Source organism: Amblyomma maculatum, chromosome 1 (genome assembly GCF_055883805.1).
Source record: "Amblyomma maculatum isolate TAMU_Amacu chromosome 1, ASM5588380v1, whole genome shotgun sequence".
Lineage (NCBI taxonomy): Eukaryota > Metazoa > Arthropoda > Arachnida > Ixodida > Ixodidae > Amblyomma > Amblyomma maculatum.
The window spans coordinates 141,621,320-141,640,069 of NC_139344.1; the positions used below are offsets into that span (position 1 = coordinate 141,621,320).

The 18,750-nt window shown below is 47.0% G+C and overlaps 1 protein-coding gene across 3 annotated transcripts in view; it reads left to right on the forward strand.

Moving 5' to 3' along the window:
* Positions 1-18,750, forward strand: part of LOC146204192 (uncharacterized) — a 30,724-nt gene that overhangs the window by 11,476 nt on the left and 498 nt on the right. For 2 of the 3 annotated variants that reach the window (XM_084586249.1, XM_084586240.1), the window contains exons 2-3: positions 4,263-4,436; positions 18,017-18,179. In XM_084586249.1, coding sequence (XP_084442375.1) covers positions 4,263-4,436; positions 18,017-18,179 — 337 coding nt within the window. Of the gene's footprint in view, positions 1-4,262; positions 4,437-13,776; positions 14,214-18,016; positions 18,180-18,750 lie in introns of those variants that run through there. The other variant, XM_084586253.1, reaches the window with a different exon arrangement.

Here is an 18,750-nt window from a genome sequence, read left to right on the forward strand (position 1 = left end):
TTAATTGAAGCGGCACGGCTCTCAGGTCATTAGCGAGTAACAAAGTTTACACCAACCTACGCATCAGAAAATATGAAATATAGTAATTACCGGCCAATATAATTTACATCCGTCATTTATAAACTTCTAACATGCATAAGTCTAGACACCTGCTTGTTTATTGACAGCAGCAGTGCTTTTTTATCTAATCAACGGGACTCTCTCCCAAGTTTCCTCTGATAATGCAAAAAGCTTGTAAAACCAGTTGCTGATTTTGCGAAGAAGTCGGATAACAACGGCCAGGGTCTCATCTTGGCTGAGAATATCGGTAGAGTATTGATCTAACTGAAAGAAAAGCTAGCTCCATCGGATACGCCCAGTATGCAGAGGTAGATGATAGCAGGTACATTTTGGGTGCACCTTCTAATATTCCTAAGTGATCTGGCTTTGTGACTCTATAATACCCAGTAGTACCTCGCTAGGTACTAGGTCACTAGTACCCAGTTCGTGTAATGTGACTAGTTCTGGTTTTGTACACCATGTTCCGCATTTTGCGGCTCTACGACGAGTAACAATGCTGATAGCCCACACTTTGCGGAACCCCTGAAGAGCCATATTGAGGCGGAATTGAGCGGATTCTAATGAGTGTTTTACTCACTAAAATTTGCTGAACTTAATTAGTGAACCTCGAAAGCAAGGGTCGTTGAAACCAGTAGTTTGCGTTACATGGTAGGCCTTGCGCTCAGTGTTTTAGAGAACATTAGACAACTGTATAGGGGGGTTTCACTGACGCCATGCTTCCAGGCGGCGCTAGCGTCGCGCGGTCCAGAGCGCCATTTTCGCGGTCGTTGTTCGCACGCCCGATGCTTTTGCTCGCAGTCTCAAGTTCGCCATCGGGTACAGACACCATCAGAAGTGACCTGCAAGATAACTGCACTGAGTTAATTGTGCCCGCGACTGCCTTCGTACGTGGAGCTTTCTGTGCTGAGCAAGTTGGCAATGTTTTGCGCCGCGTCGCCCAGCGCGGCTGCCAGTGCCGAGTTCCAGCAATGTGACTGTGCTGTGTTTGGGTCAAGTAATCACTAAAAAAAAGGGCCCGGGTTCCCACAGTTGCTACCAGCCAGTTTAAGAAAACGGAAGAGCTCACAACAAGGCGGAGAGCGGAATGGTTTCGGCGTATCGCAAAGGCTTAGACAGCCCAACTAAAAAAAAAGAAAAAGAAAAAAAAAAAAAAAAAAAACGCCCGACAGCGGCAACATATTTTTGGTAGCTGTAGTGGACTAGCTGCACAAGCTTTATCGACACTGGTCCGGCACACTGATATAACACTTTCGCTGCAGTATTTCAGCAGTAAAACAGTCCACAAAAACTTTCCGTGCTCACGCAGCACCGAATGGCACAGCGAAAACACTTTTCCGTTCTGCGCGCACTTGCTACAAATGAACGCAACGAAAAATCGATCTTCACTGAACTAGTGCGCAACGATTCCGTTATATCAATCTGTAGCTCGTCACTTAAAAGTAGATCAGAGGGGGAATATTTATAGGCTAGTATATGAACAGCCACGCCGCAAATCATTCGCCTTTCAGAGAATGACGCGTCGGCCGTCGGCAAGCACCATGATGCGTGGTTCTTGCACCCACCCGCTCGTCAGAAAATTGTGTGCTTCCATAGATCTATGAGCTTTAAGCTGGTCTCGCTTCATAAAACTTGTTCCGTGCACAAGATAGTCTTTCATGTCGGTGAATTCGACTCGCGGCAGCAGTCCCGCTCCACGTCGGAATCACCGTAGTCGTAAGGGTCGATGTCGCCGCACAACCGAACCTTTTCAAAATACCGATGCTTCTCTGCTCCATGTAGATCACGCGCGTATCCACTGAGTCGCATTATTACTCCGACACGTGCAAAACAATCGCATCGCGTATCACGGTCGCGCTACCGCGCGGCAACTACGGCGCTACGGTGTCTGCTACGACGACCATGGTAATTTGGCGGGCTGCTCAATAGCCGCCAGCGCCCCTTGAGGATGACGTCAAGTGAAACCCCCCTATTGACGATCTGCAAGTAAGAATCGCAGGGACCGGAGCTCGTCATTATAGTTAAGTCGTTTTCTTCCATGGTGCACCCTCGTTCTGTTGGAATTCCCTGTATTGATGATCTTGCTTTGAGAGTCCTATTTCTATATGCAACTAATGCTGATGTAGAGTTCTGCCTTAGGTTCATAAGATCTCGCATGCACTAGAAAAAAGGAGGGGGGGGGGGGGATTCGGTGCAAATGGTTTGGTTTGTTTTGGTTTGGTTTGGTTTGTAGGGTTTCACGTCCCAAAGCGAACAACTCAGGCCATTGGGACGCCGTAGTGTAGAACACCGGCGATTTCGTTCCTTAACGTGCACTGACATCGCACAGCACACGAGCGCCTAGCTTCTCGTCACCATAGAAAGACGGCTGCCGCGGCTGAGATTCGATCCCGCATCCTTGGGCGCAGCAATCGAGCGCCGTAACTGCTGAGCCATCGCGGCGGGGCTCGGAGCCTGTTTTTCTTTTCCACGTTCTGCAAGCTGGCCTATCTGTGCTTATTAGTCAACAATTGTAGAGAAAAGAAAATATGATATTATTCAGAGAATGAAGTATGTGTACTGCAGAACGGGAGGGGTATCGAGATCCTTCTCAGATGAAGTTTGGTTTACGTGGTTCAAAGACGACGACGCATGAATAAGCGCCTAAAGCTCATAACGACTTTTTCGATTCACACTGAGGGCAGCAATTCCCAATACACTTTCAGTCTTGTGAGAAAACGTGCACGCTCATTTCCAAGCATGCAAATATAACCGGCGGCGTTAACGGCTAAAAATGTCTTCGAAGGTTTGCGAATTGAAAGGCACAGCTCTGTTAAGTGAGCAAGCGACGCTTAAATTCACTTGAACAAGCAGGAACTAAACCTCTTTGATTTGATAAGGTAAAGTTGTGCCCATGAGTGCTGGGCGGGCATTCATTTTATTGTTGATAAAGAAGTGAGGCGTGGTTTCAGTAAACCGGTTGTAAGTCTGCAGTCGTACCCTGTTCCTCTCTCCTGTGCCTTGCAAACTACACATTTTTGTGCTATACAGCGATCTTTTTAAAGCAGTGCATTGACTGCGGAACATAGGAGGCCTTGTATCAATTAAGGTAGCAGAGGATATTCGAGAGCTACGATTGCCGTCTTCTCAGCATTGGTAAAACAGCTGCCTTTTCCACTCAGATCCATGGCTTTCTGGCACGCACTTTATTGCGAGGCAGCTGTGGGATATTCTTTGAGATAATGTTATGCGTTCGTTGACAGAAATGCTAGGAACTTCTGTTGGGCGACAAAATTTGTTTTTAAAGCTTTTCCTGCGCCCAGAGCGAGTCATCAAGACTAGAAAGCCAGAGGGGTGTGTTTTTAAATATTGGTGAGGCAAATGTGGAGAACATTGCGAGACACTTCTGTGAACATATTGATAGAAATGGTCTAAACCGTGCGTAGCAATATTTCGCTTCTCATTGTCTAGCGTTCATAAAAAAAAAAAAAAAAAAGTCGGACTGTCTTAGAAAGCCAACGGGGCGCGTTTTTTATAATTAATAGGAAAAAACTTGAAGCCTGCCGAGAGGAAATTTGCGGATATATTGAGTGTTATCGGGATGTTAAACAAAATAAGATACTCTTTTTCAAAAAAATGTCCAAAATTCTTAGGTATTAAGGGAGTAATTACTCAGTGACATCCACCCAAACGCAGCCATACGGCTACAAAGGAAGGCTATACAGCTTTACTCAGAAACTTCGTAGTTAAAGAAACATTCGTCCTGGTCCGGGGATCGAACCCGGCACCACCGTCTTTCCGGGATAGTCGCTGTACGGACTGAGCTAACCAGAACGTCTAGCACAACAGATGGTAGGGCGAAAGCGAACTGATCTATAACTCGAAGTGGGCTATAGTTGTAGATCGAGTTATAGATCAATTCGCTCTCGCCCTACCATCCGTTGTGCTAGCCGTTCTGGTTAGCTCAGTCGGTAGAGCGACTGTCCCGGAAAGGCGGTGGTGCCGGGTTCGAAACCCGGACCGGGGCGAATTTTTCTTTAACTACAGTTTCTGAGTAAAGCTGTATAGCCTTCTTTTGTAGCCGTATGGCTGCGTTTGGGTGGATGTCAATGAGTAATTACTCCCTTAATTGAAATCTACTCCACCTTGGGGGATTTCCCTAAATATTTGGTCAATTCCTACGTATTTTGGCCCTTAGCGACTTGCTTTTATCTGGTGTTGTGCAGATGCCGAAGCGGTTTGGCGGGAAGCTATGCCAGTTCTTATTTGACCATCTCGAGAAAGGCACGTTCGGTGACCGCCTCCAATGGGTCGACCGGTCGGCGGGTGTATTCCAGGTATTCTGGAGGCACGGCAACGGTGCGAAGACCACACTCGATGAGGACTACGCCGTCTTCACGGTACGTCTCCCGCGCGTCGTGCACTGGGCAAAGATCGAAAAATCACAGTGGATATCAACGGTCCATTTAATTGCGATTCATATTGCACTTTTGCGGCGTGATCACTATATGGGCGTTGTGCATCAAGCCGCTCTATTGACTCTTCTGCACTATATCAGATTTCTGCTCACGCATGGCACCTGAAAAGAAAGATCGCGTAAAAGGACCTTCATGTGACATGACGTAGGGTGAATAATGCTCGATATCAGTCCCTGCTACGTACAGTCTTTGTCAAAAGTTTAGAGCCCGGGTGGGAGGAGGCGGGGGGTCTGCTTCTGAGCCACTTCGTGCGGCTTGTAATGGATTTCCAGCTGCGTTCCCAAATCTCTTGGTGGTAAGAAGATTTTTGCCCTACCCTCTTCAATGGAAGTGACCTCCACTAATGCTAAATTAGCGCCAGCTCAGGAGCAGCCCCCTTGGGCTCTTCTACACTTTTGATGAAGGCTGTACGTTTAACGCGAACTAGTTAAATGCCCCGTTCACCAGATAATCTGGCGTGGATGTTGTCGGCGTCGTGAGCGAAAAATGACGCTGGCAGGTAGCAGACGGCAGCTGACATGTTCCCTCATTGGATGTATACGTTTCCCTGGCGTTACGTTTGGATCGGGCATCTCCTTTCGTATGGGAGGGTTATGTCAGCATCAGCCTGTCAGGATCCTTTCATTCTGAACCAGACACGTTATCCCTCGGCCACACAGGCACGTTCATACGGCTTAGTTAAAGCGGGGCTTTATATGTGGGCTGGTAGCGGAAATTAAGAAGAAGAAATGGACATGGGCAGGACATGCAGTGCGAAGAGAGGATAACCGATGGTCGCTTATGGTAACAAACTGGATTCCAAGGGAAGGAAAGCGTAGCAGGGGGCGGCAGAAAGTTAGGTGGACGGATGAGGTTATGAAGTTCGCAGGGGTCAAGTGGATGCAGCTAGCACAGAACATGGTTAATTGAAGAAATATAGGAGTTGCCTTCGCCCTGCAGTGGGTATAGTCAGGCTGATGATGATGATGGTAGCGTAGGCTATCGCGTCATACCCTCAATTCAAACCAAACAAGCTTTTGTGGAAACTCAGCTTGGAGACTTGTTCAACCGAGTGCGGGCCATAAAAGACAAGTTTGAGCAGTTTGATAACCTGCATCTAATGCTGCAGGAGTACAAAGAAAAGTGCGATCACCAACAATACCAGATAGAATCCCTGTCTTCCCGCTTAAAAATGTTTGATAACCGTGATCGCAGCAATAATTGACGTTTTTTTTTTTTTTTTTTTTATTCACTGAATCGGAGGGACAGGAAAGTGCTGCTGATTGCGAAAAACTGGTCGTCAACCTCTAGCTGCCGTAGTCAACTTGGAATTGAAAACATTAATGTAGTGAAGGCACATAGGCTGGGTAAACTTTCCACTAATCGTAATAGGCCAGTAATCGCAAATTTTCGTACTGTAAAAGATAAGATGGCTGTTTTTTTTTTAATGCTAGAAAACTTAAAGGCTCAAGTGTGAGTATTTCCGAAGATTTTCCCGGTTCGCGATAAGAGAAAATGTTTGTGGAAGTACGCGAAAGCAAACATTCATTCAGAGAGCAAGGTACACTTGAAATGTGATTCCTTATACATAGATGGAGTAAAGTTCACCTGGGATGAAGGTGAAATGCAAGTGGTTAAGCAATGACTACCTAATACTCCTAAGAAGTGTTCATTAACGTTAATGGTTATAAACTGCAGGAGTATAAAAAACAAGGTTGATGGTTTTCACCTAATGACAAGCATGATTAGGCCACATATCGTAGTCGGAACAGAATTGTGGCTTTGCGCTAACATTTCAGATCACGAGGTGTTTCCTGCACACTAAAGGAAAGGCAGAAACTCCCATGGTGGCGGCGTTTTTATCCTTGTTCTTTCCGGCGTAACTTCTTCAAACATTCAAGTTGAAACTGGCAGTGTTGAAAACGTCTGGTGTGAAATTTGCGCCACAAATGGTGAACGAATCGCAGTCGGAGTTTCTTACAGACCTCCTGATACACACGCAGATGTGCTCATATCATTGAGGGAAATTGTTTCTACTATTAGGTGAGGAAAATTAATTGTATCTGGTGATTTTAACCTGCCAGAAATCCGTTGGAGCGGCAAGATTTCAGGTCAGGAATGGGTGGTCAATTATATATCGAATTTTTCAACCTTACCGACTTGTACGCATTTGACCAGCATGCATAAGATGCTACACGTGTCCAATTCACCCGATATGATTTCGGATACGCATGTCACCCTCGGGATCAGCGATCATGACGTAGTCGTTGCCAATGTTAACTTAGAAACTAAAAACTCTAATCGTCATAAACCAATTCTTCTACAGCAAAGCAGATTACTGCAGAATGAACACCGCCCTTGATTTATATTTTCCAACTTTTGAAACCATAGCAGACGATTTAAGCGTTGAAGACCTTTGGTGCATTTTCAAGCAGGAAATCGCCGATTTGATCAATAGATTTGTTCCCTCGCGTGTTCTTTCCCCTAAGCGTTCTCGTGATAAGCCATGAATAAATCGCATGTTGCGCGCTCTTATCCAAAAGAAGCGACAAGCTTAGCAAAAATATCGCGCTACAAGATTGCCAGCGCATAAAGCCGAACTTTGTGACTTAGCAGCGCGTGTCAAAGCTGAAATTAAACAGGCTAAAGATTTGTTTCTTGAAGCTCTTGAGGAAAGGGTAAAACGTAATCCTAAGGAATTTCGGAAGTACGTGCGCAGTAATGCTATCAGTAATCCATCTATACTGCCTTTAAAATATGATAATGCAGTCGTGCACAACGATGTAGAAAAAGCCAAATTACTGAACTCTTTATTTTTCTCTGTTTTCCATTCACCATCCTACTGTCATATTTCCGTCGACAGACCATCTGTTAACGAGGTAATGCCCCCCATAAGTTTTGAAGTTCAGGGTATCTTAAAATTATTATGTGAGCTTAATGTTAATACGTCAGGCGGTCCCAATGATATCCCTGCTTTTATACTAAAGTCATGTGCCAGTGTAATTTGCCTGTACTTTCATGTATTGTTTGAAAAATCATTAAGTAGATCTTCTTTGCCTGTGGACTGGAAAACTGCTCGGGTCGTTCCAATACATAAAAGCGGCCCCAGGAATGTTGTTTCTAATTACAGGCCGATCTCATTGACAAGTGTTGCATACACTTGAACACGTTATATACTAACATCATAGCTCATGTAAACAGATGCAACCGTTTGGATAACTCCCAACATGGGTTCCGTCATGGTTTTTCATGCATAACTCAATTAACTGAGTTTGTTCATGAGATAGCGGCAGCACATGATGACCGAAACACCATTTATTGCGTTTTTTCTTGATTTTAGTAAGGCGTTTGATGTCCCGCACGATTTGTTAATAGAAAAACTGCATGGTTACAAACTGGATAACAAGGTTATATGCTCCTTTCGAAAACAGTACGTTGTCCTCAACGGCTACTAATCCGCATGTGCTGATGTCACGTCCGGAATCCCTCAGGGCTCCGTGCTTGGTCCGCTGTTTTTACTTTACATGAATAATATTATTGACAGAGCGGCCTGCACTGTGCGTCTTTATGCGGACGATTGTGTCTTGTATAGAACAGTGCGAAACAGTGATGATTCCAGGATTCTACAAAAAGATGTTTATTCAATTGTCGATTGGTGCCGGATATGGAAAATGGACATTAACTTGAAGAAAACCGTACACATGCCTTTTTCAAGACGCGTTCAAATGCCTGACTTTTCTTACTCCATTGACGGTGTGTTAATGAAATCAGTGTATGAATTTAAATACCTGGGTGTAATCCTTGCATCAGATTTATCTTGGAACAAACACGTTGATTACACAGTATCGAAAAGGGCAAAAATGCTTGGGTTTCTGCATCACAACTTCAAAACCATTCCCGTTTTCTGAAAGAAAGACTGGAATGTTCGCTCCATTTTGGAGTACGCGTGCACGGTGTGGGATCCTGACACCGCAACATTAAGAACGAAACTTCAACTTGTCCAGAACCGAGCGGGCCGTTTTGTTTTAGGTAATTATAGTAGGAATCTAAGCATTACAAGTGCTAAGCAAAGCTTGGGATAGCAAGAGTTCAGTCATAGGAGAAAATGCCTCCGCCTTAAGTTATTACATAATATATTTCACGATTGCACTTGTATAAGCAAATGAAATTACATTCAGCCCCCAAGCTATGTATCGCAAAGAAGAGACCACCCGAACAATATCCGACCATTTCAATGCAAAAGTAATTATTTTAAACATTCTTTCTTTCCCAGAACGGTGGAGGAGTGGAATAATTTGCCATTTTCTGTGGCTTCTGTTTTATGTAATGACGATTTCTTTTTAGCGCTGAACGCTTGAGGTTTTATTTGCTTTGTAGTCACCTTTCTTGTTATTGATTTTAAAGCAATGTCTTAAAGCTTAGCTTTCCTGTGTGCCGCGATATCGAGGAGAAAAGTGTGCACTATTGTCATGTGTTGTCAAGAGGAACTGTGCTGCATGTACGATTTTATATTTGTTTATTTTATTTTTTTAGCGCTCTAAGCATGTGGTTCACATTTGCGAACTCAGGCTTTTAGTGGACGAACTGGATTGTTCAGGGTGAGATTCTGGTTTTGGCTCTACTAAGCGAAGCATGACCGAAATCATGGCGCGACGCTGGAGCGACTTTCTTCCTCAGGATTCATCTTAAACCGCTCAAAATGCGTTTTCAGTGTAAATTGGGTCACCTTCCTGGGGTGATTCATCAGCCGCCAGGGTATCTCTCCCGGTCCTAGAAAAGCCTATAACGTCGTCAGCGGATGCATCAGCCCATGATTTATAGGTGAAGTCTTTTCACAGACATGAGTACGAGCGTCCACTTGCACGCGCCTCAAGGTCCTTAATCGCGGCAGAAACTCGGTGTGCCTAGATATAGCAAGAACCCCTGTCAATAACTTGGATATCTCAACGCTTTGGATAACATCTCCGTGGCAACATTCCAGCGCCTTTGGCCACTCTTCTGGAAAAGGCGTCTCTGGATCTTCTGCTGCACGCGTTCAACGCTTCCACGTGCGTCTCATGCACTTCGCCTACACAATGCAATATGGGAGGAGCCTTGAAGCAGCTGATATCTTGTCCAGGTCGCGTGACGCTACCGACCTGCTACCAGGGGTGCCTACCTGAACCACCGGACTGCGGAGTTCTTCTACGCGATCAAGAAAGCACAAAAAGAAGACGAAATTTGTCAACGTGTTCTGCTGTTAAGCATACACGGATGGCCGAAAAAAACGCCAAGTTCCCAATTCACTATATCAGTTCTGGTAGCACATAACAGGTGTCTGAAAACCATGGCTTCCTGATATTTGGGACGCTCTTCGTTATCACCTGACCAATGCGAAGCGGCACCAAGGAATCGCCTCCATGAGGGGCACCAAGGAATCGAGCGCTGCAGAACCAGTGCAGACAGTCCGTATAGTGGCCGGTATTATCCACTGAACTGCATCAAGTCGTCTGTGAATTTTGTGCTGAAACCTGCCAGCAAAATGCCGAGCTGCTCCTGCCAACATCCAATCTGAACTACCTGGGCACATGGTGGGCGTAGATCTCTTGGTTTGTGAGGTTTAACGCCCCAAAGCGACTCAGGCTATGAGAGACACCGTAGTGGAGGACTCCAGAAATTTCGACCACCTGGGGTTCTTTAACGTGCACTGACATCGCACAGCACATGGGCGCCTTGCTTTTAGCCTCCATCGAAGGGCGTAGATCTTTTCCTGTTTTGAGGCAAGCAGTGTATGATCTCTGGAGGCGGCACTCCTGGCTTCCACGACTGCTTACGCAGTCATAAACTACAGCAAGGGCCTTTTCGCTCGTCATGGCATTCCATGACTGCTGTCGGAAAACGGCCCACAGTTTTCATGCTCAGATTTCGCGAAATTCGGCAAGGCTTGTTGCGGCTTTACCCGTCACGAGCACCCTTCGATTTGAAAGCTGACGAGGAAGAAGAATGAGCAGTGGAAAAAAAAAAAAAATGAAATTCCCACTCAAGAAGTTAATGGTCTACAAATAGACACTGGAACCAACAGGCTTCATTCAGCCTATCGCAATTACGTATGGGACAACGGCTGCGTGCATGTGTTCCGACGTCTCCCGCTCTCTTTTCGCCGCGGGGCGTCGACGGCAAAAAAGCAACCTCTATGAGCCGCTGAGCCAAAGAGCGACAAAGGCGAAATTTCACCCATCGACACGCAGCCAGAGAGCTGCCGCTTCTCTCGTCCAAGACTGGAGTGTGGGTGAAAGACTTCGGCTGCGAGGTGACCCCTCGATCATACTGAGCACTCCGCTGGAATATGCGCCACGATCCGCCGATGCTGTATTCTCTGAAGCCATCGCATTGAAGAGTATAGCATCACCGCCTTCTTTCGCTTTTTTGAGTACGACTAACGAAGGCTGTGAGTCGGCTCCAAGCGCATCGCCAACAGTTCAACACAGCGGTGCTGGACCGCGGTGAAACGCGAAACGCCCCAGTTTTCTGCGCGGGCATTGTTGTGCCTGGCCGAAGCCGCCCAGAAATTGAGCCGGACGCCAAACATCTTCGCTTCGGCGAACGCCTCCTTCACAAAATCCGGATACTTCTCTGCAAAGCACCAATGCACTGGAGACGAGCCGTGCCAAAGGGAGAGAAGCGACATGTTTCAACATGAGCTGAGCGTCCAGACAGCACGGCGCCGTGGCCCTGACGCTGAGCCCCTTCTCGCCCCGCGGCATATTTGAAGCGAGAGCGCAACAAGCCATTGGCCCTGCGAAAGTGCTGCCGTCGGATTGGACCAGTTTGAGCGTCAGTGGTTCTCGGCGACGGAGTCTCAAGTGCTTCCGTTCGAGACTCCGAGCCTCCGAGTCCGAGTGTGAGTTCGTCACTACCGTCCATCGGGAGCAGTTCGCCCCCTGACAGTGCGGACGCGGCGGAATCCCCCCGGCCGTCGCTGCGCGAGAACAGTCGCGTATGGCTATGTTAGCTTTCGGCCCCAGAGCCTAACTCGGTTGTTTAAATGCCTGTAAATAGTGTATAAAGCTTTTTCTTCATCTCACCAACGCCGACTCGGATTCATCGCTACCGTCCAGGGAGCTGACAGCCCTCGTTCACGAAACGGGTGACGAGCGCTGCGTTACCAACTCCTTGGCACAACCCTGTTGACGGTGGGCTACTGTGTGATAACCCCACCGGCACAACAGCATTAACTCACCACACGAGACACATCGCGGCACTCAAACTGCAGCTTCAAGAGCTCCAGATGCCATCACTCGCTCGGGGCGCAGTGTGGAGGTGGGAAGCAACGTAGTGAGATGTGGTTTGGCCCCATGTAGTGGCACATCCAAGCGCCATCTAATGTGAACGCGCGACCGTGTCCTCTCGGAGCAGGTTGAAGGGCAAGCACACGCGCCTCCGAACTTTTCTGCAGTATAACGCTTTTCGTTCTAGGCCAGCCGTCTGAAGAGTCGTGCTTCTCCGCTCTCACTCCGAACCCACTCAAACCAGCTTCGACGGATGCCAGGTCGAGCACGCGTGTAATCTTAGAATAAGGTGACTCTCTCCGATGTTTAAGCGAGCCCGTATTTAGGTGACGCTGAATGCGTGATCCACGAAATCGAAACAGATCCTTATCAACCACAAATCCGCTTAATTGTCTTCTTCACAGCTCATCAATGCGAGAAGGCTCAGTTTAGGGATACCCAAAAGATCGCCCTCGATTATTGCATACCTATACAAGGTAGAAGCAATCAGTGAGAACTGATGCGCAATGGAGGCGGAGTCAAAGATTCAGCACCATAAGTTTGCACGCACGCACACACGCACGCACGCGCACGCACGCAAGCGCGAACGCACATATTCAGAGAGTCACATTGAAAATGGTCGTGCTGCGATAAATGGTTTAAGTCATTTAATGTGACTCTCTGAACATACTACTTTTAATCAGTCGCCTTAAAAACGTCTGATATCCTATATATATTATAAAGTAGACTGACACACATAAGGTTTTACTGACGTTTCGACTGGGGACCAGTCTTCATGTCTGATGAAGACGGCATGGTCCCCAGTCGAAACGTCAGTAAAATCTTCTGTTTTTAAGCGTGTATCAGTCTACTTTATAATAATATAACTCCTGGTTCATAGTGCTTTCTTCCGAACGGCTATATATATATTCTCAATTCTACCTTGAAGAAGGACGGTCCACCGTCCGAAGCTGTTGGAATAAAATATATAATCGGGAAAGTTGTGGACATCTTGTTACACACACACACACATATATATATATATATATATATATATATATATATATATATATATATATATATATATATATATATATATATATATATATATATATATATATATGTATATATAATTAAACACAAAGTAGAAGAAAAAACAACGTGCCGATGGTGGGGACCGAACCCACGACCTCCGAATGCAAGGTCGTGGGTTCGGTCCCCACCATCGGCACGTTGTTTTTTCTTCTACTTTGTGTTTATTTATCTTTCCCCTAAACACATTACATTAATTATTTCTGTGATTATCCAAGTAAACATTAAAAAAAAAAGAAAGTAACATCCCCAACGCTTTCCTTAGCCTCGCCGACTGTTCGCTTCTTTCCTTCATGTATTATAACGAGCACCCTCATTTCCCCTTAATTGATGTGCTTATATATATATATATATATATATATGTGTGTGTGTGTGTGTGTGTGTGTGTGTGTGTGTGTGTGTGTGTGTGTGTGTGTGTGTGTGTGTGTGTGTGTGTGTGTGTGTGTGTGTGTGTGTGTGTGTGTGTGTGTGTGTGTGCGCGCGCGCGCGCGCGCGCAGCGAATCAGAACTATTATCTCAGGGAAGATTAGGTGCAATTTTACTGAAGGGAACAAAATTCGTGAGAATGCAAGACTCAAGAGTATACTCTTCGCAAGGCTAATACGACGCGCGTCATTTCCTTAGCGTCCGCCGGCCTATATATGCATTGTGCTGTCTAGTCCCAGAAAAGCGGCACAAGCGTGTCGGCGCGTCGAATTTCGAAGAGAGACCAAAGAGAATGCGCTTCCTACGGTTCGCAGTGTGCGATGGCCGCCGGCTTCCCCGTGTTTTCTGGTGTTATTCAGTAGGCAGCTACGGCAAAATGTTGCGAGACTTCCGGTTTATAATGTGAGAAATGTGAGTCCATGAACTCTTCCTTCCTGCGCTGCGCCTTGATCTAAGCGTCTGTTTCTGCCGCACGGGGTGCACGAAGTCAATGCTCGCTTTCTTCGGTCGCCATCTTGCCACCGAGCAGTGCGGACGTGTTTCGCATGGGCTCCGGAGATTTGCGCATCACTGGGCGAAAATACGGACCTAAAGGACCCGGAAACATCTTACCGAGGTCAGTAAGGGTGCCTAGTACCCTCCCGTCACCTTTTCTGGGAGGAACCACCAAGTTTAGCCCGTTTTCGGGTACTTTAGCACTCGACCCGCATATGGCCGAGCCAGGCCTATTTTAGGCTTAGCACGACTAGGGAACCCACCGCCGGTCTACGTCTAGCCGAGCGAGATGCAATACACAGTGCAAGGAGAGGAGATTCCTCCGGAAGAATATGACAACCCCGATTTATGGACCCACGCCTTCAAGGCCCACGACTGGGTGCACCCGAAGAAAACAAACGCTGATATTACACCCAAGGACGGCCCCGGCAAGACCGTCAAGCTGGAGACCTTTCTTCCCGTGAGTTCTATCTCGCAATCTTCGCGAGCGACCCATGGAAACAATGTTATTGCTTCACACGTGCATTTGTTCGGGGCATAACCTGCAGCTCCGTCGCACTGGCACATGAAGTGAAGCGGTGCGGACATGATGAAAACACGACTCTAGTTGAGGCAGCTGTCGTATGCACGATCCGATCCCACGGGACACCATTGCAGATGCGCAGATCGCCTTGGGGGAAGAGTCATGCTTCTTGGCGGCATGCACACTATCGCTTCGGGGCCGTTTAGCGCGTGCGCATGCATGGGTAGAGACAGCTTGCGTGGTTATTGCGTGGTTTCGCGTATACCCGGCTGACGCCACGCTTGACTTTGAGCCGCAGCTGCGTCGACACCGGAACCGCGCCGTAAGGGAAGGGAGTAGAACGAAAGCTGACGCACCGCACTCTCCTGTCCTCTCGCACTTGGCACTCTCTCAACGCATGCGATGCAAGCAAGGTCCGATGTTGCATGCGCGCGTCGAAATCCAGGCACGTGCTCCAAAGCGATGGTCGGGACGCACCACTCAGGGTACTAGGGGCGGACGGCCGCCGCCCAGGGTAAGGAATTGCGCAGTAATAAAAAGACTATCGCTAACAGTAGTTAAAGTGGAAAGAGAGAATTAGGAGTTCGCGTCGGGGTAAATCAGTTGCTATGCAGTGCTACACTACATGCCGAACCTTAAGCGCAATATTGCAATATTGCTTGCGCAACTTACCAGGTTTAACCAGAGATAAACTACTGCCAATTTTTATCTGTATAAAACGAATTATGAGGAACGGCACAATTCGGGAATAAATTCACGTATTTTTCTGGTGTTGGGGTATTCGGACCATTTTCTGGGTCCCGCTGAGGCCGAAAAATCGGTCGGCGACTCTATTCAGGTTGGATAAAGGTGGAATTTTATTTTAATTTTAACATGCTGACAGGATAGTGATAGCATCACGCAGCATTGTGTCAGCCCGTTTTGGCATAAAACAGTGTACTCTGTCACTCAGGGAATTTTATAAAGCGCCCAGGGAAAATCTGGAACACTCGTTGAATTTGGGAACATCAGCCTGGTAGACGCCCCGCGAATGTCAAGAAGGCGCATTTATAGTTTGCTGAGTTGGTTTTCTCGCATTGCATTAGTAATAATGACGTAGTTACCTGTGGTAATTCCGCCAAGACAATGTTAACTTCTTGAACACTATCAAATACATTAATGACGTCTTTATAAGAATGTAAATAGGCCCAGTTAGATTTGCAGGTTGCCGGGCAGTCGACCATGCGCGTCTCACCCGGAGGTTGCTAAATTTTTCTTCGTTTTGAGACTTTTTTTTTTTTCTTTTTACTAAACGGCTCCTCGTGTCGCCTCTACTCCGATTGTTCGGACGTGCTCGCATGGGTTGTCGAGTATAAGGTAGATACAGCGTCAGCCGCAAGGGACAGAAAGGAGACGCTGGCTTTACGACGGCAGCTGTGTGTCCTGCTGCCCGGTGCATTGTCCGCGTGTGGTTTACTTCCATTTTTGGAGAATCCTGCTCTTGGGCGGTTAGAAATTGTAGCGCGTGGAATGCTAGCGCGTGGAATGCCAGCTAGGAACACGAGCGAGTCGTCGCGCCGGAATGGGACGCTTGTTTTTTTTTCTCACTCCTCGCCGATGGTCAGCGGAACTTGGACGCTGTGTGTATTTGTACTGCGAGCACGGCTGGTAGATATGGTGTTTGAGTGTGTGTTTGTTATTTATGCGGTTTTTTGGAGATGTGTCTATCTGCCAAGTTTTCAAGAAAAGAGCTGAAACGAGTTCGCAGAATGCACGCTGTGCTCGCGAGTAAATAAACTCGTGGGCACCAGCGTAACATTGGTCATCTCAAATTTGAAGAAAACGACCCGACTAGTTTCAGTAGGTGTTTTCCCGATTGGTCTCTGTATCTCTGTCCAAAATGCAGGGAAAACTGATTTAAGGAAGTGTTTTGGCGCCAAGAAGGAGGAGACTTGGTGGGCGGTCGGAGGGGAGGGTTCGGACCGGGTCAAGCGCAGACCGCGCTCCGAGGAACCGCTGCGAGTGGCGCGAGTCAAGTCTTTCAGGCAGGACGAGGTCTCGTTGCGGGCGAACATAACGTTTCCGATCGTTCGAGATGGTCGCGACCGCCCTGGTCGTAGTGTAAAAAGTGGTTATAGTGTAAGTAAATTCAGTTGCACATTTCTGCTTAGAAGTCCGTCCAACTGTGCCATCCCTTGCACTCTACGAAGCACATCTGCACTCCTGGCGTTTCGAAACAACCCCGTTTTATAAATGTTCAGTGCCGGGTGGCCAACTCAGCCGGCTTTAAGATGTGTATTTTTGATTTTCGGTTAATTGGACCAAACTCTCGGTTAAGAAATTTTAAAAGTTGAACTCACTTTTGATGTTTACGGCCTTCAATTTCACCACATATATTGCTCATTTAAATTAACAGTGTAAAAACGGATTAGTTAGTTGTACTTAATTGTCAAATCATTAGGCTGTAGTAGGACGTGAATGATGTCAGTCTTGCTGTAAAATCCACCTGCACAACCGCATAGACATCACTCGCAGTTTTTAAAATACAAATATGTAAACAGTTAAAGTTAGGGCAGATTACACTCTCGTGTAAGATTGATGACACAGCGATGCTGTTTGTGTTTGGTTCGACTGAGTTATCCGTGATTGTACTTCGAGACTCGTCATTTCTATCTGTTGTCGTCAACTGAGAAGTGTGGCCGATACTGCGCCTTTTGTTTCCCTTAAACCAATTTTAAACGCCGCTGATTCCTGCTACACTGAGTCTGCTTCTGTATGCTGTGTGGTGCGGCGTTCTAGGAAGCGCCAAAGGCGCCGCACGGATGCCTAGATCGGACGCCCGGCGGGGTCAGCTTCGTATATGCATGAATCGCCTTGTGGTACCATGACCGGAGGCGACGTAATCGTGACGTCAGTTCTGATTATTAGACATGCCCGGATGTGGCGCCATGCTGACGTCTTGTCGTGGCATGACGTCACGTCAGCTCATTGGGACGTCATGTATAGACCCGGACGTAATGACTGAATGTGACGGCATGATGTCAGTTGCGGTTATTAGACATGACTAGGCATCCGCTCATGGCGTCATGACCGGTCATGTTGACGTCATTACTGCGAGCACATTCAACTGCGCACAACACACGGAACCTCCGGCTTAAACAGCATCTATGCTAAAATTAGGAGGATGCTTTAGCGTCTCCTAAGGAGTAGACGCGATAGCGCCCTTAACGTCGCTTTTTCATTCCTTGTATATTTGGCATTGAAAGACTGGCACAGAGTTTGGAAAAACGTTCAACGCCTTTACGGACATAAAAAGTTTTTGGGGACATGAAGGTGCAGTATCTGTTTCGCTTCTCGGCGAGCACATGCACTTACAATAAACGGCATAAAATGTGAGGCCCATATGACGCAATTTCGAATCCCTATCCCAGAGCGACATGACGAGCAAATGGACGCTAGATGGGAAGCGAAAAGGGTATTACACCACCGTCAATGCGGTACAAAAACGGTTGCATAACTATTTTGATGCGAAATTATGTGGGCATTTTTTTTTTTTTTTCAGTGCGTTTTTCTCGGCTCTGGGTAACGGCGATGCCTTTCCGACCGAACGAGCCTCTATAGTCAAATCACGCTGTATAGTGTAATACCGGAAACAAGCTGAGTCTTGTGATGTCTCATTAGTGTGCATGCAGATGGAGCATGCGCGAAATACTGTTCATGTGAAAGAGCTTACCTATTGCATGTTGCAATTCTGTTTGCAGGAATGGAACCGCCACAAGACTGGACGCAGCTGCGGGCACTTCAAAGCGAAGAATCGTTTCCGTTCAGCCATGAACAAAATGAAGCTGATCACTGTGAACGGATGGAAAGATCGATATTTGCCGAGGAACTTCCAGTACAGGAAGTTTCCTAAAGATGACTTCGGTCAGTTATGACTGCGTCTGTCCTAATGTACCGTTGCTGTGTATTTTCTTAAACACCGAACACATTCCCGAGGTCAAAGTGACTGCGAAAATGCAGCCAGATTGGAACTGTTGTTTCCTGGGCCAGAGTAGGCAGTCGCATCGAGGTCTTAGGCGTGCAGAGTGTATATCATACTCAGTGTGAGCACGGCTCCTTTTGGCCACGCACTTGAGGAGTGTCATTCCATCTAACTCGATCTCGAATAGTGCGGAGAGGTACCTCGAGGCGGTCCTTCGTAATCATTACGTGAATTTGCTGCCGACTTGGGCAAAATGGTGCTCCGCGCGTGCGCAGCCACGTGGAGCCGTGTTCTCGGCCCTGCACAGTCTGAGACCAGTCTTGTGTAAGATGGTCGGGCGGCGCACTTCCCTGATAACAAAAGGGCGCCTCACTGCAACTACTGTGTTCTGAACGGGGCACCTCACCAAAAAGCTACTGTCTGCTGCCGAATTTCAATTTGTACTCTCTGTTGGCCACTGCTTGAGAGCCTTACACCAGGATAATGCACAAATAGTACTAGTCCCATCCCAGT